Source organism: Narcine bancroftii, chromosome 3 (genome assembly GCF_036971445.1).
Source record: "Narcine bancroftii isolate sNarBan1 chromosome 3, sNarBan1.hap1, whole genome shotgun sequence".
Classification (NCBI taxonomy): Eukaryota; Metazoa; Chordata; class Chondrichthyes; order Torpediniformes; family Narcinidae; genus Narcine; species Narcine bancroftii.
In genome coordinates, this window is record NC_091471.1 from 340,117,370 (window position 1) to 340,142,087 (window position 24,718).

At 43.3% G+C, this 24,718-nt stretch overlaps 1 protein-coding gene across 2 annotated transcripts in view; it reads right to left on the reverse strand.

The window, feature by feature from the left end:
* Nucleotides 1–24,718, reverse strand: part of gas7b (growth arrest-specific 7b) — a 454,230-nt gene that overhangs the window by 270,026 nt on the left and 159,486 nt on the right. The window contains exon 1 of one of the 2 annotated variants that reach the window (XM_069929484.1): nucleotides 2,269–2,432. The exons of the other annotated variant lie outside the window; for it this stretch is intronic. Coding sequence (XP_069785585.1) covers nucleotides 2,269–2,286 — 18 coding nt within the window. The 5' untranslated portion in view covers nucleotides 2,287–2,432. Of the gene's footprint in view, nucleotides 1–2,268; nucleotides 2,433–24,718 lie in introns of those variants that run through there. 2 annotated transcript variants of the gene reach the window in all.

The window sequence follows — 24,718 nt, forward strand, 5'->3', positions numbered from 1 at the left end:
TATGAATACTCTTGGCTACTTCTCGATATTAAATGCCAAGAGAGCAATTGGCATTTAGTGATATTGATTCACAGTGTTAGCACCCATCAACACAAATCCTATACTAAGCCCTTTTGGTTCTCCCCAAATTTGCATCAGTTCCCACCCAGTTTCTCTCATTCAGGTGCAATTTTGAGAGGCCTATTCAAATTCAGGACATGGGAGGAATCTGAAGCATCTGGAGGATTCCCAAGCAGTCATAGAAAGTATGAGTCAACTCTACTGCAACAAGGCCCTGGTGAAACTCAGGTCACTGTTCCTGTGAGACAACAGCTCCTCGCAGATATATAAATGGATAGTTTAATCTTTTCTTTCTAGAGAGATAGATAGATATGTTTGTGTGTTTTCCACTGGTATGGTTAAACTTGTTGAATGGTACACTAATCACATGGGAGAAGTAAGATTTACAATATATCAGTATGGCACATATTGATAAAAGTGTATTCCGTGAGCAATAATTGTAAGAGGTGTTTACAACCCCCTCATTGTGTAATAACAGGAGAGAGGTACGCTATGACCCTGTTCCTATTGATTCCCTGAGGCAGCATCAAGATACAGTGTTTTTCTCAGCCTGTCGTCCTGCATCAGGGAATATTCAGTTGTGGAGTGAATACGAGCAATTTTTACAAGGCCAAAGTACATTTTTCACTGGGTTGTTCAGGATGAACCATTGCATTTATTTCCGAACCTTCTTGCTAAATCCACATGCTGGAAGGTTCCCTTATATAGAATGGAAACCACGGACCTATTCTTTATGCCAGATACTGGTCTCATCTCCACTTTAACCACCTTGAGGGCAAGATGTGGTGGGATTTAAATTCCAGCTTCCCCTTAGCTATCAATTCCACCCAGACTCTTCCAAACCATATTCACTTAGACATCATGGCGAAGAGAACAAAGAATCAATTGGATGAATTGCTAAAGAACATGATTTTAAAAAAGATTTAGACATATAGCATGGTAACAGGTCATTTCAGCCCATGCCGCGCAATTACAGCCAATTGACTGGTATGTTTTGAAAGGTGGGAGGAAACCAGAGCCCCTGGGGAAAACCCACGCAGACGTGGAAAGAACGCACAAACTCCTCACAGACAGTGCAGGATTCGAACCCCAGTCCCAGTCGCTGGTACTGTAACAGTGTTGTGCTAACCTCAGCCAGGCTGGTACTGTAACAGTGTTGTGCTAACCTCAGCCAGGGTTTCCCAAACTTTTTCTTTCCACTCATTTTACCACCTTAAGTAATTCCAGTGCTATAGGTACTGTGATTAGTAAGGGATTGCTTAAGGTGGGATGTGAGTGGGAAGGGAAGGTTGAGAATCACTGCTCTAGACCCAGCAAAGAAATACTTTGCTTTGAGAAAAATTGTCATTGGCCCATTTCCTTTAGAGTTATGAAACCGTGCACATAACGAGTCAATTAGGTATGATAAAAAAATAATTTCACTCACGTACCACCTTAAGCAATCCCTGAACACCTATGGCTTAGGATTAGTTAAGGTGGTATGTGAGTGGAAAGAAAAAGTTTGGGAAAACCAGCGCTACACTATCCATGCCGTCCTTACTTTTAGCTGTGATTCACACAGACCTCAGTTAGTCTGGCTGCAGATGATGACATCTTCCACGTATGGAGAATTTTTGATCCAATGTTTCCACTGCGTGTGACAGTCACCACTCTTGTACCTCCAGCTGGATTCAAAATAGGCTTGATACAGGGCAACCTTGCTCATTCCCGAAGTGATCCGGAACCTGCTCCTTAAATTCAACTAGGCCATGAATGTCAAATTAAAGAGGTTGTACCCAATTGTGTTCCCCTCCCCAGACCTATTTTGAAGAGCATATCCATTATGTGCAACATCCTGCCAAAGGCCTCCTGGTATCATTAGCTGCCTCTTAATAGAACCCTCAAGCCATCTTTCCTCTGGCTTTTATGCGCTTCACTTACCTGCATGAATACAGATAAAGGTGGATTGGCGGGTCCATTTCACTCTGTGTTTCCTCCGCCAAGGGACCTAGTGTCAGAGGTGGAGCAAAGTCACATCGCCTCTTGCGTAAACTGATGAGCGCTGAAAGTGGCTCGAAAGAGGGATGGCTGATGGCGTCACGATGACGTCCTCAGCCTACAACTGAAGTGCACAAATTTAAAATCGGCAGTTAGCCCATTGCGAGCCCAGGAATCTTACGGGCAAGATGCACCCAGTATGTCTGCAAACTAGGGTGATAGCATTCGTACCTGCTGTTCCGCCTCCATTATTGTGTTCAGAGCGATTTCACTTCCTGGCGCATATGCTTTACATCGCAACAGAGGACAGCGCTACTGTGCTTTGCGTCCTGCCCCTTTTGCCCTGGGAAGTCGGCTCGCTACGCAAAAGGTCTCAGTGATCCACTTTCAGCGTGAACACTGAAACCACCTTTCCGATTCCCCTTTTACAGAGATTGTGAGTTGGGCAATAAGGCGGCTTCTCTATGTAAAAACCCCTATTGATTTAGCAAATGTTCACACCCTCCTTGAGTACCACACAATCCTGTGTCAAGCAGGTTGTAAATCAAATGAGGGGAATCATCAGATCTGATTGGATTTAATTGGTGAAGACCTTGGATACAACCTCAGAATCTATATTAAGGAGTGAGATGCATTGACCATTTCTGATTTTCTCCCTCTCCCCACTTCTGCCTGTTTGGTGATGATCCCCGACTCCTACTCCAAGCAATACTGCAGAGCACAAATTAAATAGTCATTGTTTAAATTTGTTATCTTCAACCTGCCTGAGGGTGAGGTATTTATCCCATTACCCTGCCTTTGAATGGAATTTAAATAATCTGAGTGTTCTCTTTGAACAAACAAGGCACAGAATGGCTGTTGTGTTCATGGTGTTCTTTTTCTTCTTTGTATGTAATCAATTAAGGTTTTTTTACATGGAATTTATTTTTTTCATTCAAAAATGTCCTTCTACCTTCTAGAGTGGCCGTTCACACAGGAATAACCATAACTCAAAATCTCCGTTTCCTTACACGAGTTGAGATAGCGTATTGGAAGAGCGGTAATTAAAGAGGCAGGATTTGCAAATACGTGCTATTTATTAGTCAGCTGTTTCAGGAATGCCTACAGTTAACATAGAAACATAGCAAATAGGTGCACGAGTAGGCCATTTGGCCCTTCAAGCCTACACTGCCATTCATTTTGATCACGGCTGATCGTCTACTCAGTACCCAGTACCTGCCTTCTCCCCTGACCCTGATCCCCTTAGCCACAAGGGCCAAATCCAACTTCCTCTTAAATATACTTAAGGAACCACCTTCAACTACATCCTTTGGCAAAGAATTGCATAGATTTACCACTCTCTGAGAGAATGTTTTTTTTCTCATCTCAGTCCAAAAAGACACCCCCCCCCCCTTATCCTTAAACTGTGTCCCCTCGTTCTGGTTTTCCCCAACATCGGAAACAACCTTTCTGCATCTAGCCTGTCCAATCCCTTGAAATTTATATGTTTCTACAAGATCCCCCCTCAGTCTTCCAAATTCCAGCGAGTATAAGCCTGGATGATCCAGCCTTTCTTCATATGCAAGGCCTGCCATCCCTAGTATCAATCTAGTGAACCTTCTCTGCACTCCCTCTATAGCAAGGATGTCTTTTCTGAGATAAGGAGACCAAAGCTGTACATAATACTCCAGGTGTGGTCTCACCAAGGCCCTGTACAGCTACAGTAGATCCTTTCTGCTCCTGTACTTGAATTCCCTTGCTATGAATCCCAACATACCATTTGTTTTCCTCACTACCTGCTGTACCTGTATGCCCACTTTTAATGACTGATGCACAGTGACACCCAAGTCTCATTGCATCTCTCCTTTTCCTAAACAGATACCATTTAGGTAATAATCTTCTCTCTGTTCTTGCCTCCAAAATGGATAAACTCACATTTATCTCCATTATACTGCATCTGCCATGCATTGGCCCACTCACCAAACTTGTCCAAATCACCCTGCATCCTCTTGGCATCCTCTACACAGCTAACCTTGCTACCCAGCTTCATGTCATCTGCAAACTTGGAGATGATGCTTTCTATCTCCACATTGATATATTGTAAATAACTGTGGTCCCAGCACTGAGCCTTGTGGTCCCCCACTAGTCACTGCCTGCCATTCTGAAAAGAACCCATTTATTCCTACTCTTTGCTTCCTGTCTGCCAACCAATACACTATCAATCTCAATACCATACCTCCTATACAGTGCATTTTAAGGTTGTACACTAATCTCCTGTGCGGGACCAGATATACACATCCACTGGTTCTCCCTTATCCACTCTACTAGTTACATCCTCAAAAAATTCTATTAGATTCGTCAGACACGATTTTCCCTTCATAAAACCATGCTGACTCTGTCTGATGAGATCACTATTTTCCAAATGTGCTGCAATCACATCTTTAATAACTGACTCTAGCATTCTCCCCACTACCGATGTCAGGCTAACTGGTCTATAGTTTCCCATTTTATCTCTCCCTTCCTCCTTAAAAAGTGGGGTTATGTTTGCCATCCTCCAATCCTCAGGAATTAATCCAGAATCTAAAGAGTTTTGAAAAATTATCACTATTTCACTATTTCTTAAGCACTCTTCGATGCAGACTATCCAACCATGGGGATTAATCTGCCTTTAATCCCTTCAATTTACCTAACACAACCTCTTGACTTTCAGTCCTTCCCTCGCATTAAATCCTCGGACCCCTACTATTTTCTGAAGATTAGTTATGTTTTCCTTATTGAAGACAGAATTAAACTAATAATTCAATTGGTTTTTCATGCCCTTGTTCCCCATGTTCAATTCACCTGTTTCTGTCTGTAATGGACCCACATTTGTCTTAACTAACTTCTTCCTCTTTACATATCTATAAAAGCTTTTACAGTAATTTTTTATGTTCCCTGCAGGCATTCCGTAAAATTTACTAGGGGTCTAGGAGGCAAAATTTCGGAATAGGACTGAGTCCCTTATTTTCATTCTGATCTTTTTGTACAGATAGCATTCTAGACATTTGGGAATCATTTCCTTGGATGCAGCAACTGTGTAAAAACCATAAATAAGCCTTTTTAGACTGCAAAGCCACAGTATCGCCATAGACATGATCCGTCTTGGGAAGCTGGCTTGCGTGTTCACACTGAGTACAAAAAAAGCTGGTTCCCTGAGATATTTCACACGACAAGCTGGCTTCCCGAAGCAAAGGAGGTTGGACGTTTATCGCATCAACGTTGGCATCAACTGCGACGCCTGGAAACATCACTGCTGTGCACTCAGAATGAATTTGAATTTCCCGCACTTTCACTGCAAGCTGAGGACGTCATCACGACATCATCAGCCCTTCCCGTTTCAACTCAGCAAGAAGGGTGTACCATTTTAGATTGGTCGCGGAAAACTAGCCTCCACAACTGGCAGATCGAAGGCAGGTGAGTGAGTTTAGACCCCCTCTTTTTTAAACACAGAGCTCAAAGGCAGGGAAAATCCGGCTTTCAAGCTCTGTGTTAAAGAGCCTAACAAGAGTCACATGTATTAGAGTTTGTTCAACCCTGTTTAGAATATCGACCTGAATTCTAGGAACCAAGACCAAATAGAAATAATAGTCTGTTAACATTAACATTGCAAAAAGAAGGTAAAAAATATATTTGCTGACCAAGAAACCCGTGTACTTGCCCACTTGCATTTCTTCTAATTGAAACACATACAACGTTTAAATGCAGGATTGTTGCAGAATTTAGTAAATGTACCAGGAGATCTATTTTTGCTTTGTTGATGGAACAATTGAAACAGAAGGTGCCAAGGAACAGAATTATGATTACTTAAAATAGTAAAATCATGAAAACAAATTTATATAATCCACTGAGTTCAGAAAAATTGAGCCAGTTTATTGAAAGAAGTCTATTGAAAACAAATCCTTCATTTGTTTTTAGGGTATTGCATTGAATATAACATCTAAGTTATGTTATTATTGATGGAGATTGTAGATGCTGGAATCTGGGGCAACAAACCCATCGTGTTCCTTCCGCAGATTGTTATTGTATGTTCTAACTGAATTGGTTTCATGTATCAAAAGAGTACTAAATAAATCAGTGGTGTTCAGCCCAAAGTTGAGGTAATAGGCTCGCTGGTATCCAGATTCTATGCTGATAATATCAGTTGCAGGAGTTTCTGATGGCCAAAGAAAACTTTCCTTGCCCAGATCAACTGGTTGCCAAACTGGCATAAGAATCTCTCTGTTACAGCCAAGGTAAAATTTGCCATTTGTACTTTAGCAATATCTTCTATATGACAGAAATGCCTCCATTTAGACCTTTCCATTGCAGCATCCGTAATGCAGGCAATTTTACTCAACAGGTAGATAAATGGAGCTGTATTGTGAAGGGCCGTGGCAGTCAAGTGAAAGCTCTGCCCACTAACTGGTTGGAAGACACGGTGAGAACGGCTTGAGCCCCCAATAAAGCAAAGCTATACCTGACTACACTCATGTGCGTCTTTCTTTGTGTAGCGTCCGCGGCTACAATACAATGGTAATAGACCGGCTACAATACAATGGTATAGACTGGTAGCTACAATTCTAGACCATTGATCCAGAGATAGAAATTTGAAGTCCTTTGAGATGGCTGAAAATTTTCATTTCATATGATTGAATTTATCAGGAATAAAAGTAAAGCTTTTCTGACCAATGGTAGCTTTGAAACTGACAGATTAACCCATTTGATTCAACAATATCTTGCGGGTTGAGGGTGGTGGGGGTTGTGGAAAAACATCTGCACTTCATACCTAGTTTGGCGTGTATGTGACTTCGGACCCATCAATGTGGTTGTCCACTTGTCTCTCAGCTGCCTACTCACTTCTGGAGCAATAGACAAGAACTGTCAACAATGCCAATGGCATCATATATCTGTGAATGAATATCCAAGGACAGCTTCAGCCATTCAAAGCTGTGAGCAACAGACTTCCTTAATTAGGTCCAGGTTTGGCAGTATAAAATTTATTTTTAAACTTCAGAGACATTTTTACCGATAAAATCCCATTTGTTTCTTCTTTGTTGGAGAAGCCAAGATGTATTTGGATTTGTCTGGCTCTTAAATTAGCTGTGCTTTATGCTCCAAGTTCAATTGAAACAGACCGTTTGAAATAGCTCTATACATATCCCAGATCCAGCTGGGATTTTGAAATCATACAAAAATATCAAATACACATTCCAGTTAGTATATGTGTGTGTTTTATTAGTTTGTGACAAAGGGAATATTTATTATGTAAAATTAATTTCATAAATCAGCCAGAAGCACTCTAAATTTAATGTCAATAATTTAGGAAAACTCCAGTGTTCTTGCATTTAAATTTAGCAGTTCAGAATTTCTAATTGTATAACATTTGGGACATCTGTTTATTTGCATTTCTGGAACTGGAGAGAAAGTTTAAATGGATCCTAACCTTAGTCCAGCACATCCACGTTCAAAACTAGCTTTCAATCCAGCTCATGAACCTCCCATTACCACTCAAACCTTAACCATAAACTACTCCAGGACCAGAAAAAAGATTTGTTTGCATTGACTGAACATACCTTTTTTTCTCTTTGCATTAACTGCAACTGAATATTTATCGTCCACCTTTTTCTGTCTTGGCATACTGTGGTGTTTTAATTTATACTTTTGTGGTTGTATTTTTAACTGCAGCAAGACAGAAATTCATTTCATCTGTACATTGTACTTATGTGAATGACAATAAACTCTCATCTCATCCACTCATGGCAGGATTAACTGTGGCAATTACTATGTCATTGTAACGCAATATTTCTCTGCTTTGGTAGTGAGATCACTAAAGTTTGGGTCAGATGCTCACCTGTTCAACATATTAGACCAAATCTTGATGGCTGATAGGAAAATGTTGTGGAAGGAAAGCACATTCCAGTTGATAACTGTTCATGACTTATAACCAAATTCAAATAGTCAGATATAGATTAAACACTTCATCAACCATCTCCCGATTCGGTTTGGACAACTGGCCTCGTCAAAGCTATGTCAGCAGCTTAACTGTGCGATGTTAAATGCTAAACTCAATTTTAAATGAGACATTAAACTGGGAGTGCCACAACGTCTTAGATAGGTATACATGGCAAGTTGTACATTTTCAGTGTTTCATACATCTTTGCAGATGTATGCTGCTTTAGTTGCCCATTCAGAGCCAGCTCTCCATTGCATGATGTTTTTTGCGGAAACTGCCAAAATGTTTGGCCTGGAAGTCAGCCTGAAGAAAACTGAGGTCCTCCATCAGCCAGCTCCCCACCATGACCACCAGCCCCCCCCCACATCTCCATCGGGCACACAAAACTCAAAACGGTCAACCAGTTTACCTATCTCGGCTGCACTATTTCATCGGATGCAAGGATCGACAAAGAGATAGACAACAGACTCGCCAAAGCAAATAGCGCCTTTGGAAGACTAAACAAAAGAGTCTGGAAAAACAACCACCTGAAGAAACACACAAAGATCAACGTGTACAGAGCCGTTGTCATACCCACGCTCCTGTTCGGCTCCGAATCATGGGTCCTCTACCGGCATCACCTACGGCTCCTAGAACGCTTCCATCAGCGCTGTCTCTGCTCCATCCTCAACATTCATTGGAATGACTTCATCACCAACATCGAAGTACTCGAGCTGGCAGAGTCCGCAAGCATCGAATCCATGCTGCTGAAGACCCAACTGCGCTGGGTGGGTCACGTCTCTAGAATGGAGGACCATCGCCTTCCCAAGATCGTGTTCTATGGCGAGCTCTCCACTGGCCACCGAGACAGAGGTGCACCAAAGAAGAGGTACAAGGACTGCCTAAAGAAATCTCTTGGTGCCTGCCCCATTGACCACCGCCAGTGGGCTGATATCGCCTCCAACCGTGCATCTTGGCGCCTCACAGTTCGGCGGGCAGCAATCTTCTTTGAAGAAGACCGCAGAGCCCACCTCACTGACAAAAGACAAAGGAGGAAAAACCCAACACCCAACCCCAACCCACCAATTTTCCCTTGCAACTGCTGCAACCGTGTCTGCCTGTCCCGCATCGGACTTGTCAGCCACAAACGAGCCTGCAGCAGAAGTGGACATACCCCTCCATAAATCTTCGTCCGCGAAGCCAAACCAAAGAAAAGAACATCCATAAACAAGGAAACACAGGCCAATTTGCCCCGTGGAATTGACACTGACCATCATTCCCCTGTCTTAGCACTAATCAAATCTTAACCAATTTTATTCTCTCCACATCCAAACAACTTCCCCCAAATTCTATCGCACACCCACAGACGAGTGATGGAGAGCATTTAACTTACTCATGCACAGATCTTCAGGAAGTGGGAAGAAATCGGAACAGCCCAGAGGAAACCCAGGCAGTCACAGTGAGAACATGCAATCTCCACACAGACCGGAGGCTCGTTTATTGCCATATGTACCAAGGTACTGTGAAAAAGCTTGTTACATGAGCAGTCCAGATCGCAAATCCATACCAAGTACACTGGGGAAACACAGTACAGAGTGCAGAATGACAGAAAGAGATCAGTTAGGTCAGAGCAAAAGTGACATTATTTACCCTAGCGTAAGGTGCATTAAGCTCCACCATTCTCCCATCTCCTGTCAAAGCCATTACTGTTCAGTACAGGATATAAATAGCTCCCAAACTTTTGGGAATGGCTTTCAATCTTAAGGCTTCTTATCTAGCTCTCAAGTCATGGTGAACACGACAAATACCTATGAGTAGGAAAAGAGGGAACAAAACTATAATGTTTTTGTGCTCAGTAATATCAATTATAAAGCCCAGCATAACTGGACATTATCCGCCAAACCAGCAACCTTGTCACAAGTCTCAATCTTCATACATTGGCTGTGATAGTTGGTGGCAAATTCCAATTTATCCTTTCAAACTGAATTTGCCAGTTGTATCAGGTAATGTTTCTGTAATTTTTGCTTCATGCAATCTAAGGTGGCCTTTGCTTTTTTCCCACATCTGCCACATGTTAAACTTATTTTTTTTAAAGATGAGAGGTATACAAGAATCTGAAATCAAACCACGTTTCATCTTAAATAACAGTGACAATGTAACCTGCACAGCTAAATGATTAATTATGTATACATTTGCACTTGAGATGTGGACAACAGCAGCAAGTTGTCTGTAAGCACCCAGAGACAAATGCATTGCCTGGATTTCAGTCACATGTAGGCCAAAGTAAATGGATAATAGAATACTTTTCCTTCATTATTTTACCACAGAAGTACGTGTTTGTGGGTTTTTTACTTTGACACAAGCTCCGAAATTACCAAATTATAGAACTCCACAATTTGTCACAGTTAAACTTGCATGTGTTTCCTACACCGAAGGTGTACTTCATTCAACAAATAGATCTGCACTTGGCTAGTGAAAGACAAGCTGTGTAACTATGAAGTGAATTCCCCTTTTACAATGCATAGTACCTCTTTCAGCAAGTACATATTATATCCCTGTAATTTTAACCAATAAACATTATGAAACAGGCAAAACCCACAGGCACAAATCATTTCTTAGATTAAAGGCAAACCATGCCATTCTTAGACTTTTGTTTTCCCCCAACAAATTCCTCTTTTGATTAAATTCCTCACATTTTTAACAGTCAGTCTAACAGACCTGAGACCATTTTAAAGACAAGCAAGCAATTATGGATGGCTATGAAATAAAATGTTCAAGACTGCCAGGTCATTCAACACTTTTAATAAAGCAGCGTAATAAAGACAATGTTAATCGTCTTAATACTTGGCAGTGAGAAAAGTATAAATATGATTTATTTATGTGATTAAGGTTATCCATGTATTCATTCAGTCTGAATTAGAAATCTCAGTGATTTGAAGTCATGTGCAAAAGAAATATCCGCTATCGTTTGACGTGTTTGGTGAGGAGAACCAAATTGGTTCCATTTTAAGAAGGGAACTTTTTTTATTGAGCAGGAACTATAATGGAAAGCATAAAGAAACAAGCCCGTGGTTTCTGTTCATGACAAGAGAATCCACAACTCATTTGGGAAGTAGACATATGAATGTAATTTTAGTAAAAGAATATGAATTTTTCTCTGCATGCTTTGTTGAAAAATGGTCATGAAAATATGGAAAAGAAATCCAATCAGAAGTTGTATTGGGTCTCAGACCAGACAGGCTAATTGTTGAACGGTGACTAATAATTGTTCCTTGGCTATAGGTTATTCCGAGCTTATTCTAATATATCTAGAATGACTCCATTTGAAATAGAGTTTTGTAATCCTATCTCTATTCAATTATGATGGCCAAGAAAAAAAAATGCAAATTTACTGGAAATAAAAGCACAAAAAAAAAAATCCTGGAAACACTCAGTGGATCAGACAGCCACGTAGAGAGAGAAACAGAATCCACTTTCCAGGCCATTGACCTGAAAGCATTCAACTCTCTTTCTCTAAGTATGCTGGCCTGATTTGCTAAGCATCTCCTGCACTTTCTGCTTTTAACTCTGTTCATTTGTCATTGTCTTTAATCCTTTTTCTAGGTAGCAACAGTGGCTAGCCATTATTGTCTGAGTCCTCCATTTTGAAATTGCATGGTTAGCATCAATGATTATTGTACTTCCAAAACAAGCTGGAGCTCAAATCCCTTTGTTAGTTTCTACACGGCCATTTTGCTAAACAAGCCCCCTGGGAAAATGATAAGATTATGTTTATTGTATGATCTCAATGAACACTTCAGTGATGTTTTGGGAAGTTGCATCATTTATTAAGGAGAGTGTCCGAACGCTCTTGACTCCTTTCACTATCGACCCTACTTTTATTGACCCTCCTTTTCATCATCCTGCATTGAAAGATATTAAAGGTAAAACACGAAGGCGGTCGAATTTTAAAAAAAACACAATGCTAGAGAAACTCCGCAAGTCAATATAGCAAAGATAGATACATAAGCTACGGGGGGGGGGGGGGGGGGGGGGGTGGGGGCAATCTCTGTACCTGCAGGAAGACCACCTGAGGGGCTGACTCCACCTGGCTGGCTGTCAATCAGCCAACCTGAATAGACCAACTTAAAAAGAGGCCATCCCCCATGGACTCATGCACTCAATGATGGGCATCACTGTCAATGGAAAGGTAACAAAATGCCTATTCGATAGAGACCTTCGTGCACCCGAACATGGCCTGGACACTAAAACTCAAAATCTATCCCACTATCTTCTCCATCACCTTTGCTGCCCAGGACCACTCCAACATGGCCGTTGGGCGCTGCTCAGTGGAATTAACAGTGGGGAGTTGGGGGCAACATACCAAGGGTTCAGGCTCCTGGTTATGCCCCAGCTCTGTGCCCCAGTCATCTTAGGGCTGGATTTACAGTGCCACCTCCAAAACTTCACCCTCGCCTTTGGCAGCCCCCTCCCCCCACAACACACTTGGTTCGGCTGGGAGTCGGAGGAGGAGCTTGGAGAGAGTCGGGCTGTGAGTCAGAGGAGGAGGGGCTTGCTGAAAGTGAGGAGAAGGTAAGCTATTAAAGTCAGGGGGTTACCGGAGCTTGGGCCTACTTGGTTCGGCTGGGAGTCAGAGGAGGAGCTTGGAGAGAGTCGGGCTGTGAGTCAGAGGAGGAGAAGCTTGCTGAAAGTGACAGGGTTAATTGGTCAAGGGGCCAACAAAAGGAGTGAAAGGGGAGGGAGCGGCCAGCGAGGAGCGGCTCAGTGAGTGAGTCGGCGAAAGCAGGCAAAGAGAAAAGGTAAGCTGAGTTATTTGCCTTTGTATTCAGAGTCATGCCAGTAGGGTTAGTGCTCTGTATTGGGTGTCAGATGTGGGAACAATGGGTGACCTCCACCCTCCCAAATGGCCACATCTGCACCAGGTGTACCGAGATGCAGTTACTAAGGGAGTGAATTAGGGATATGGAGTTGCAGATTGATGACCTGCGGCTTGTAAGGGAGAGTGAGGAGTATATCAACTCAATTTTCAGGACGATAAATACTACAGAACCCGTGTCAGGTAAGTGGGAAACCGTCGGGGGGGGAAAGAAAAAAGTGAGAAAAACGGAGAGCACACCAGTGACTATCCCACTCAGCAACAGTTGTGTTGTGTTGGATTCTGTTGAGGGAGATGACTGGACAGAAGATGGCCATGGGCACCAGGTCAATGGCAATGAGCCTGGCAGAGTGGTGCAAATTAAAAGGAAAAGGAGAAATGCAGTAGTTATTGGGGACTCCATTGTCAGGGGTACAGACAGGAGGTTCTATGAGCCAGATAAGTATACCGGCATGGTGTAATGCCTCCCTGGTGCAAGGGTAAGAGATATCACAAATCGGGTCCAAAATATTCTGAGAGGAGAGGGAGAGCAGCCTGATGTCTTGGTACATGCGGGTACAAACGACATTGACAAGAAAAGGGAGGAGGTAATGAGAAGGGATTAGTGAGCTGGGACAAAAACTGAAAGACAGGAACACTAGGGTGGTGATCTCGGGATTACTACCTGTTCCAAATGCAAGTGATGAAAAGAATGTAAGGATAAGGAAAATGAACGTGTGGCTGAGATGCTGGTGTACAGGGCAAAGATTTGGGGAAGGCATGATCTTTACAAGAGGGACGGTTGCATCTAAATTCAAAAGGTGTCAACATTTTGGCAAGTATGTTTTGTACAGCAGTGGGGCAAGGTTTAAATTAATTTTGCAGGGGTATGGGAACCAGAGTGATAGGGAAAAGGGTAGGGAAGATAAAGTAATGGCCAGGAAAAGTAAAATAGGAAAAGTAATGTTGGGAGGAGGAAGTAAAAAATCAGATGGTGCAGTGAGTTTTCGCGTCAATGATAGTGTTAAGAAAATTACAAAGGAAAATAGTGGGCAGAAAAATCAAAAGAAAAGGTTACAGAAGTCACTAGATATTAAAAGGACAAAGAGCATAAGGGGACTTCATCTGAATGCCCGCAGTATTAGAAATAAGGTTAGTGAACTTGAGGCGCAAATCGGTACCCATGCCTATAGTTTGGTAGCCATCACGGAAACATGGCTACAAGGTGACCCTAAATGGGAATTAAACTTTAAGGGTATCAGGTGGTGCAAAGAGATAGACAGGATGGTAAGGGAAGTGGTGTTGCACTCTTAATCAAAGATGAGCTCCAGGCAATAGTGAGGGATGATATAAGATCTAAAGAGCATAATGTTGAGTCCATTTGGTTAGATATAAAGAATAACAAAGGGAAAAAATTATTGGTGGGTGTTATCTATCGCCCACCAAATAACAATAGTTTAGTGGTACAGGAAATAAAGAGAGATAAGTGGGGCATGTAATAATGATACGGCAGTAGTCATGGGGGACTTTAACTTCCACATAGATTGGGAAAATCAAGTTTGTCGTGGGAGTCTGGAAGAGGACTTCATAGAATGCATCCGCGATAGCTTTCTTGAGCAGCATGTTAAGGAACCCACAAGACAAAATGTTCTCCTGGATCTAGTGTTGTGCAATGAGATAGGTAGAGTAAATGATGTAATAGTCAGAGACCATCTGGGAAATAGCGGTCATAGTATGATTCAATTTCTCATTCAGATGGAAGGGGGAATAGTTAGATCTAAAACTAATATATCATGCTTAAACAGGGGTGACTACCACAGGATGAGGGAGGAATTGGGCAGAGTGGACTGGGAGCACAGGCTAATTGATGAAACAGTTGAGGAACAGTGGAAAATTTTCAAAGAAATATTTTGTAATGCTCAACAAAAATATATTCCGGTCAGGAAAAAGGGCAGCAAGGGAGGGAAAAATCAACCGTGGTTAACAAAGGAAATAAAGGAGAGTATAAAATTGAAGGCGCAGGTGTACAAAGCTGCAAAGCGCAGTGGGAAACTGGAAGATTGGGAAAACTTTAAGAGACAACAAGGGGATACAAAGCGGGTAATAAGAAATGGGAAAAAGGATTATGAAAGTAAATTGCCACAAAATATAAAAGCAGAAAGCAAAAAATGTTATAAATATATAAAACAGGAGAGGGTGGCCAGAGTTAACATAGGACCCTTGGAGGATGAGAAAGGAAAACTGGTAGCAAAAAATGAGGAAATGGCCGAGGCATTAAACAAATATTTTGTGTCAGTCTTCACGGTGGAAGACACGTCCAGCATGCCCAAGTGCAGAGTTAAGGATGCGAATGTTGGGGAGGGCCTTGATAAAATAGTTGTTACAAAGGAAGTAGTGATGGAAAAACTAATGGGACTAAAGCCAGACAAATCACCTGGCCCTGATGATATGCATCCAAGGGTTCTGAAGGAAATGGCAGAAGTTATAGTTGATGCATTGGTGGTCATATACCAAAATTCCTTGGATTCTGGGCAGGTCCCGGCAGACTGGAAGACAGCAAATTCACGCCACTTTTTAAGAAGGGATGTAGGCAGAAGACTGGAAATTATCGGCCAATTAGCTTGACGTCTGTAGTTGGAAAAATGCTTGAAGCCGTCATTAAAGATGAAATAGTGAAACTTTTGGAACGTAAGGTTTCAATCAGGCAGATGCAGCATGGTTTTAGAAAGGGAAGATCATGTTTGACAAACTTGTTAGGATTCTTTGAGGATATAATGGGTGCAGTGGATAGAGGGGAACAGGTTGATATTGTATATTTGGAATTCCAAGAAAGTGTTTGATAAGGTGCCACACAAGAGACTTATCAGTAAGTTACAGGAAAGTGGAGTCCAGGGAAGTCTATTGACCTGGATTGAAAATTGGTTGTCTGACAGGAGGCAGAGAGTCGGGATAAGTGGGAGTTTTTCAGGTTGGCAGAGAGTGGTAAGTGGGGTGCCGCAGGGTTCGATGTTAGGCCCACAACTGTTCATCATTTGGAGGAGGGGACAAAATGTGGTGTAGCCAAATTTGCGGATGACACCAAATTGAGTGGAAGAGCAAATTGTAATGAGGATGTGGAGAGTCTGCAGAGGGATGTAGTTAAGCTGGATGAGTGGGCAAAGGTCTGGCAGATGGAGTACAATGTTAGTAAGTTTGAGGTTATCCACTTTGGCAAGAAAAATAAAAGAGCTGAATATTATTTAAAGGGTGAAAAACTACAGCATGCTGTTGTGCAGAGGGACTTGGGAGTGCTTGTGCATGAATCGCAAAAAGTTAGGTTGCAGGTGTTATTAAGAAGGCAAATGGAATGTTGGCCTTCATCACTAGAGGAATTGAATTCAGGAGTATGGAGGTAATGTTGCAACTGAATAAGGTACTGGTGAGACCGCACCTGGAGTACTGTGTCCAGTTCTGGTCTCCATATTTGAGGAAGGATATACTGGCTTTGGAGACGGTCCAGAGGAGGTTTACTAGGTTGATCCCTGGGATGAAGGGGTTGACTTATAATGAAAGATTAAATCATCTAGGATTGTATTCGCTCAAGTTCAGAAGAATGAGAGGAGATCTTATAGAAACATATAGGATTATAAAGGGTATGGATAGGATAGATGTAGGAAGGTTTTTTGAGCTAGCCGGGGAAACTAAAACGAGAGGACACAGTCTCAAGATTCGGGGGAGTAGATTTAGGACAGAGATGAGGAAAAATAGTTTTTCCCAGAGAGTAGTGAATGTTTGGAATTCTCTAACCAGGGAAGTGGTTGAGGCTGCTTCATTAAACATATTTAAAATTCGGTTAGATAAATTTTTACATGATAGAGGAATTAGGGGATATGGGGAGAAGGCAGGTAGGTGGAGTTAGGTCATAAATTAGATCAGCCATGATCTTATTGAATGGCGGAGCAGGCTCGATGGGCCATTTTTGGCCTACTCCTGTTCCTACTTCCTATGTTCCTATATTTAACCTGCAGCCTCAACACACAACGGGCAACCCCTCCATCCCTCTTCAACTACCTTTCGTCAGACTGCAACCCCATAGCTGCCAAGAGCAGGTGCTATTGTGTGGCTGACAGGGCCTTCATTAAGCCAGAAGTGAGGTGGCTTCTGACGGAAGGTATCATAGAGCCCAGCACCAGTCCCTGGAGAGCCCAAGTCCTAGTGGTAAAAGGGGGTAGCAAATGAGGATGGTAATCGATTATAGCCAGACCATAAACTGGTACATCCAACTGGATGGCTACTCCCTACCCTGAATATCCGACATGTTCAATTAGATAGCTCACTATAAGATCTTCTCGACAACTGACCTAAAGTCAGCCTACCACCAGCTCCCTATCCACACCCGGGATAAACTATATACCACCTTCGAGGCAGATGGGCACCTCTGCCAATTCCGCCATGCCCTGTTTGGGGTCACTAACGGGGTCTCTGTCTTTCAGCGGGAGATGGATCACATGGTAGACCGACATAACCTAAGAGCGACCTTCCCGTATTTGTATAATGTCACGATCACGGCCATGACCAGCAGGACCGCAATAACAACCTGGAGAGATTTCTCTGGACGGCCGAGGAGCTGAACCTCACACAACAAAGAGAAGTGCATGTTCAGCACAATTCTCCTCGCCATCCTAGTGTACGTCGTGGAACATGGTGTTATTGGCCCCAACCCAGAACACATGCGTCCACTAATGGAACTGCCCCTCCCCCACACGCTCAAGGCCCTCTGCAGGTGCCTTGAGCTTTTCTCCTATTACTCCCAGTAGGTCCACCCTTTATCGCACAAAGTCTGCCCACTGGCCCAAGCCACCACCTTTCCCTTCCCCCCCCCCCAAGGTGTAAGCAGCTTTCGCTCACATCAGGCAGGACATCGCCGATGCCACGATGCATGCCGTGGATGAGGACACCCCATTCCAGGTGGAGTGCAATAACTCTGATATTTCCCTCGCGGCCACCCTCAACCAAGGGGCTGACCCATGCCCTTCTTCTGCAGAACCCACCACTGTTCCAAGCTCAGGCACTCCACCATTGAAAAGGAGGCCCAAGCGATCGTGGAAGTGGTCCATCACTGGTGCCACTACCTGGCAGGCAGGAGGTACACCCTCCTCACTGACCAACAAATAGTGGCTTTCATACTCAGCACCACCCATAAGGCCAAGATCAAGAACAATAAAATCGTGTACTGGAGAGTCGAGCTGGCCACGTTCAGCTACAACATCCAGAACAGACTGGGGAAGTTCAACGACTTCCCTGATGCCCTGTCCCGGACCTGTGCCACTGTGCTGTTCGACCAACTGCGGTGCTGCATGACACCCTTTGTCACCCGGGCGTCATCAAGTTCTGAAACCTCCCCTTCACCGTCCAAGAAGTCTGGACCACGAATGAATCATGCAGGATCCATGCGGAGTGCAAACCAAGCTTCTTCTACCCGCCACAGGCCCACATCGTCAAGGGCACTTGGCCCTTCAAACAGCTTAGCATTGACTTCAAGGGCTCCCTGCCTTCCATGAACAAGAACGTCTACTTCATAATGGTCGGAGACGAATACTCCCATTTTCCCTTTGCCATCCCTTGCCCTAACACCTCCACAGCTACCGTTATCAGAGCACTGACACAGATCTTCACCATGTTCATATACCCAGCATTCATCCACAGTGATTGGGGATCTGGCTTCATGAGTGAGGAGCTGCGGCAGTACCTGGTAGAGCGAGGCATTGCAGCTAGTCGCACGACTAGCTACCACCCCAGAGTCAATGGGCAGGTGGAGCATGAAAAAGGGGTGATCTGGAAGGCAGTCCTCCTGGCCCTGAGATCCAAAGGTTGCTCTGTTGACTACTGGCCAGAGACCCTCCCTGAGGCACTCCATGATATTGTCGCTCTTGTGCATGGCTACTAATCAGACCCCTCACGAGCGCCTTTTCTTGTTCCCCAGAAAATAGGTGACTGGGGTCTCCCTCCCAGCTTGGCTCATGTCTCCTGGACCGGTCCTCTTCCGCAAACACGTAAGGGCCCACAAGTCCAACCTACTGGTTGAGCAAGTGCTCTTCCTCCACGCCAACCAGAACAACACCTACGTCAAATACCCCAATGGCTGTGAAGACACCGTCTCAACCAGGGATCTGGCACCAGCTGAGGCCCACCTCCCCCAGCACCCAACCCACCATGGGTACCCTTAGCCCACCCAGGATCTAGGTGCCGACCTCCTCCCTCCACCCCTCCAGAGGGCCCCACTCCTAGTGGACCAGACCAACCCAGCCTCACCCCACCCCCTGCAGACAGACCTATAGATAGACACCACATTGCCCACACCGACACCCACCATGGCTACACCGAATCCAGCCAACCCTTAGGCAACCACACCCTCGCCAACTTTTGATCAGGAGCCAACCCTGCGACAGTTCCAGAGACCCTGATGGCCGCTAGACCACCTAAATTTGTAAATACCACCCGGCACCGTTTTTACATCCCCCCCCCACCCCACAAGGACCAACAGCCTTCTGCAGGGGGCAATCTCTGTACCTGCAGGAAGACCATCTAAGGGGATGACTCCACCTGGCCGGCTGTCAATCAGCCAAGCTGAATATCAACCTGAGCCAGCCACACAGGGAGCCACCAAGGCATGAACTGGTGTTCAGACTTTTAATGGAATAAAGCCTGTTGTACAGTCTTTTCTGAGTTTGTGCTTGCTTGCTCAGCGCACCACATGGCTTGAGTCCAGTCACAAGACTCTGATTCTATTTTGAGCCCGAACTCGTGAGGTCTGAAAGGTTTCTGGTCTCCACTACACTCTCACCCATTAAGCAGGGTTTTCAACTCAGGAACAAAAGTGACGAAACAATTGTATTTGTGTATGGCATCCTTCAGTATCTTGTATGAGTTCAAGGCAAACCTGAGATGCTTTACAGCCAAGGTCTATTCGCCTCTTGCTCACACTGCATTACCACACAGCTGCAGAACAGGCTTGCTGAGACTTTATGACAAATTTATAGCAGCTATCACAAATGCAAATCATTTCATATGTGACAAGATGCGGAGTTTGCGGACATCCCTTTACCCATTAAACTACTTTTTCTGTCCAAGTAATCTCCTTCTTCCAGAACAATTTAATTGAAATTGAAGTCTTTGTCTTTGGCTTGGCTTCGCGGACGAAGATTTATGGAGGGGGTAAAAGTCCACGTCAGCTGCAGGCTCGTTTGTGGCTGACAAGTCCGATGCGGGACAGGCAGACATGGTTGCAGCGGCTGCAGGGGAAAAATGGTTGGTTGGGGTTGGGTGTTGGGTTTTTCCTCCTTTGCCTTTTGTCACCTCACTGAAATTGAAGTATAACAATGTGTAAGTGTAAATGATTGGAATGTGCTCTTGGCTACTTGCTGCTAATAAGAATGATGTAATTCACAGATATTGCCACATAGTTCCTGATGTTTACTGGTCAAACGACACTTCTCTGAGACTGCATGTTAACAAAGCAACTGCATCACTTAAAAGTATGACTTGGAGCTTGTATCCACTTCCATTGAAGGACACACTTGTACCTCCGGAATGCTGTTTCTGCACAGCAATGAAAGATGTTGGTTTAGTACAAGATCCTACTCCCTCCTCAGCACCAGTGAACTTTCGAAAGTCTTGTCGTTCTTACATAAAAAACGGTTTTCTAATTTTCCAATATCATTCTCAACCCACAGGGACAGTTTCCTTTGCACAAAAAAAAATTATACTATAATTTCTTTCGTTTTTGGGGAGATAGTATTTGGTTCAAAAAGTATATTAAAGGATCAAAAAAAATCCCATGTATAATTTCAATTGTATTTTGGGACTTTTTGGAAAATATCTCACTTGGATTTAAGGTTAAATTTGAATTTTTTTAAAAATTGAGACATACAGGCCCTTCCTGCCCACAAGCCTGTACCAGCCAAATGCCCCAAATTAACTGAGCACCCAAGTAGATTTTGTTGGGTGGGAGGAAACCCACAAAGACATGGACAGAATGTGCAAATTTCTTACAGACAGTGCCGGATTCTGTCATCCATACTGACCATTCAGTACTTATCTATACAAAACCAGAGTTGAATAACTATAACACTGAGCTGCTTTGTAGTGCAGTAACGTAGCATTTGCTGCCTCTCATAGAACCCTGCCCCCAGTTTTTTTTAAATTATACGTACTGTTGTTCCCGTTTCCTTCTAACAGTGAAAACATCTGTCTGATACTGTTGGGTCCCATTTATTTAACTTTTGGTGCGTGGTGTATAGCCTGTGTAACCAATTATATTGTATTATGCCTAACCTCGTGTTTATTGTATTTCTCATCGTTCTGGAGCATAGCTTTTCCCATCGTTATTGAATGAAGATCTACCGGGACCAATGCCTGAAGAGGACGCACAAAATCTGTGAACCGGTGCGGACTCGAAAGGCCAACATGGCCTGTTTCCGCTCCGTAAATGGTTATATGGTTATAGTGTTGCGCTAGCCTGCTAAGGTGTCACCCTTTTCTTCCAAACCTTTTAGGTTGCTCATAAAAAAAAATCCATTCAACAATGTCACCCTTATTTTTTTCCCAATAATAATGTTATATTTGAAAATTTCATTGAATAATGATGTGAAACATGAAAATAGACACTTCAGCAAGTTGTGTCATAAAAATAAGAATCAAATTCTATCAAGCCTAATAATTTCATGAAGCAAACATAGGTCACACTGGTGCATAGGTTGCACCCACTACCTCATTTTAGCCCTTTCCAAAAATTAACTGCAAAATAATCCAGTCACCCACATAATTGAGTACTCATTTGATCAAGTCTGAGTCAAAGGAGAACAATGTTTTGCACTGAAACACATTATGGCAAAATATCTTCCTCTCATGTTATATGAATTTTGGTGATAAGAATTTTCTGTTTTCTTGTTCAATTTACCTCTGATTTTTAAAGTAAATTATGATTGGGCTGCCTCAATTTTGCTGGAATTTTGGGTGTTCTTTGACAATGACATCAATTAAACATGTTCTGAAAAGATGGCTAAATAATCATTTAACTCAGTGGTTCTCAACCATTTTTCTCTCCACTCACATACCACTTTATGTAATCCTCATGTCATCAGAGCTCTGTGATTAGTAAGGGATTGCTTAAGGTGGTCTGTGAATGAGAAGGGAAGGTTGAGAATCACTGCTCTAGACCCAATTGTAACTGAAATATTTTGCTTGAGAAAATTTGTCATTGGCCCATTTCCTTTGGAGTTCTGAAACCTTGCACATAGCGAGTCAATTAGGTACGAATAAAACCGTGGTTTTCAAACTTTTTTCTTTCCACCCACATACCACCTTAAGCAATCACAGAGCACCTATAACATAGGGAACACTTAAAGTGGTAAGTGAGTGGAAAGAGAAAGGTTGAGAACCATTTAAAAATTAAAACCTATAAAGGAGACTTACAAAAAAAAGATATTGAAAGTAACAGGAAAGATTGAACAAAAAGAGCTTTTTCTCTTCATAACAACTGGATGGTTATCTGCAAAGTGGATTTTTAAAAGGAGTGAAAAAAAATTAAAGTGGTTAAATGATGGAAATCCAGTGGTTAGGACCTTGGAAGTTGAAAGTAACGTACTAATTTTGAATTGCAACGTGACAGTGTGGGTTGGTGAATTAATTTCATCAACCTGGGATGTTTTTAAAATGTCTGCATTTCATGAATCAGTGTCAAATTTTACTTGAGAAAGCCATGTAATATGCCTTAAGATGTTTGTTAAAGCACAAAATGCTGGAGAAACTCAGCAGGTCAAACAGTGTCCTTTATGTAGCAAAGATACATAACCAACGTTTCGGGCTTGAGCCCTTCATCAAAGTATGAGAGAATGCCGGCGAGCATCCGAACATAAGAGTGGGGGGGAGGAGGAAAGTGGAAGGTGGCAAGGCAGGGGATAGGTGGAGAAAGGAGAGAGGGGACAGCAGCAATGAGGGGGAAGTGGTAGGGCTGTGTGGGTGAAAGAACTGGAAGAACAGGAGGGGAAAGAAAAGGAAAACAGGTTTAATGGAAAGCAGTGAAGTCAATGTTCATGTCATGTGGCTGGAGGATGCCCAGATGGAAAATAACATGTTATTCCTCCAATCTGCGGGTGGTCAGGGTGGAAAAGTACATAAGGCCATGACAGACGTGTGAGTGCCGGAGTGTGACTCGGAATTGAAATGTTTGGTCACTGGGAGGTCGCTGTGTTTGCGAATGGAGCGGTGGTGCTGAGTGAAGCGATCTCCCAGTCTGTCCAATGTAGAGAATGCCACAAAGGGTGCACCAGATGCAGTAAATAAGTCCTCTGGATGTACAAGCATAGTGTTGCTTCATGTGAAAGGCCTGTTTGGGGTCCCAGACTGTGGTGAGGGAAGAGATGTGGGTGCAAGTGTGGCACTTCCTGCGGGCACAAGGTAAGGTGCCAGTGGTGGGAAGGACTGAGTGCACGAGGGAATTGTGGAGCAAGTGGTCCATATGGAAGGCCAAGAGGGGTGGAGAGGGAAAAATGTGTCTGGTGGTGGGATCCTGTATTAAGTGCCGGAAACTCCAGCAGATAATATTTTGGATGCAGAGGCTGGTGGGGTGGTAGACGAGGGTGAGGGTGAGGGGGATTCTAAGTTTGTTGTGTCTGGGGTCAGAGGGAGCCAAGGCAGATGAACAGGAAGTGGAGGTGAGGGCTGAGTTAAAAGTGGGGGTGGGGAAGCCACGTTTGTGGGAAAAAAAGCAGACATTTCAGAAGCTCTGGACTGGAAGATCTCATCTTGGGAACTGATACGTCGGAGACAGAGAATTTGAGAGATGGGGATGGAGTCCTTGCAGGGGGAAGGGTGCGAGGATGTGTAGACCAGGTAGTTGTGGGAGTTGTAGCATACGCCTCAAGATGTTTAATCACACTGAAATGGAAAATGTGGATGTGGTTGGACAATTAAGTCCTCTTTCTGAATTCTATTTATATTTATATGAATATGTCTCATCGGCATTTAACTGGCATGAGGCTCTTTGATGTTAACATGTATTGTTAGAGCATGTGAATTTTACTTCAAGAGTCATAATCAATATCAAGGATGGAATCTTTCTTATTTTTCTATTTTGTGTCTCTTAGTGCTCAGGCTGGAATATCTATGGAATATTGAATATGACTATTACCAAGACTGGTATCAGCTGATGAATCACCTCTACAGGTTTCTGGCTGGTTGCATCACTATCTAGTATGGAGGCGCCAAATCTCAGGACAAGGAAAAACTCCAGAGGGTTGTTAACTTGGCCTACGACATCACAGGCACCAGACTTCATTCCACTGAGGAGATCTACACGAGGCAGTGTCTTAAAAAAAGCAGCTTCTATCCTCAAAGACCCTCACCTCCCAGGCCATGCCTGCTTCACTCTACTACCATTGGGAAAAGGGTACGGGGGCCTAAAGACAAGCACTCAGTGGCCCAAGCTCAGCCTCTTCCCCGCTGCCATCAGGTTCCTGAATGATCAATGAACCAAAGACACGGCCTTATTTCTCTTACACTATTCTTTTTATTTTTTTATATATTAGTGTTGTGAGATGGTTGTAATATGAATGTTTGCATTATGATGTTGCCTCAAACACCGAATTCCATGACTTGTTTATGACAATATATTCTGATTCTAATTCTGTAACAAGGATCATAGGTCACATTCTGTCACCTTCATGGACCTAGTGATATTTATCAGTGGTACATTCATCAACAGATCCTCCCAAGAGAGCAATCAGACCAAACACATCATTAAATTAAATAACTCATCTGAGACTTAATCACAGTTTCAGTTCACCAACCTGCGATGCTTTTACCTCTTTCCATTGGCTGATGCTTAACATTAGACCATTGTTTTTATAGCTCTGCAT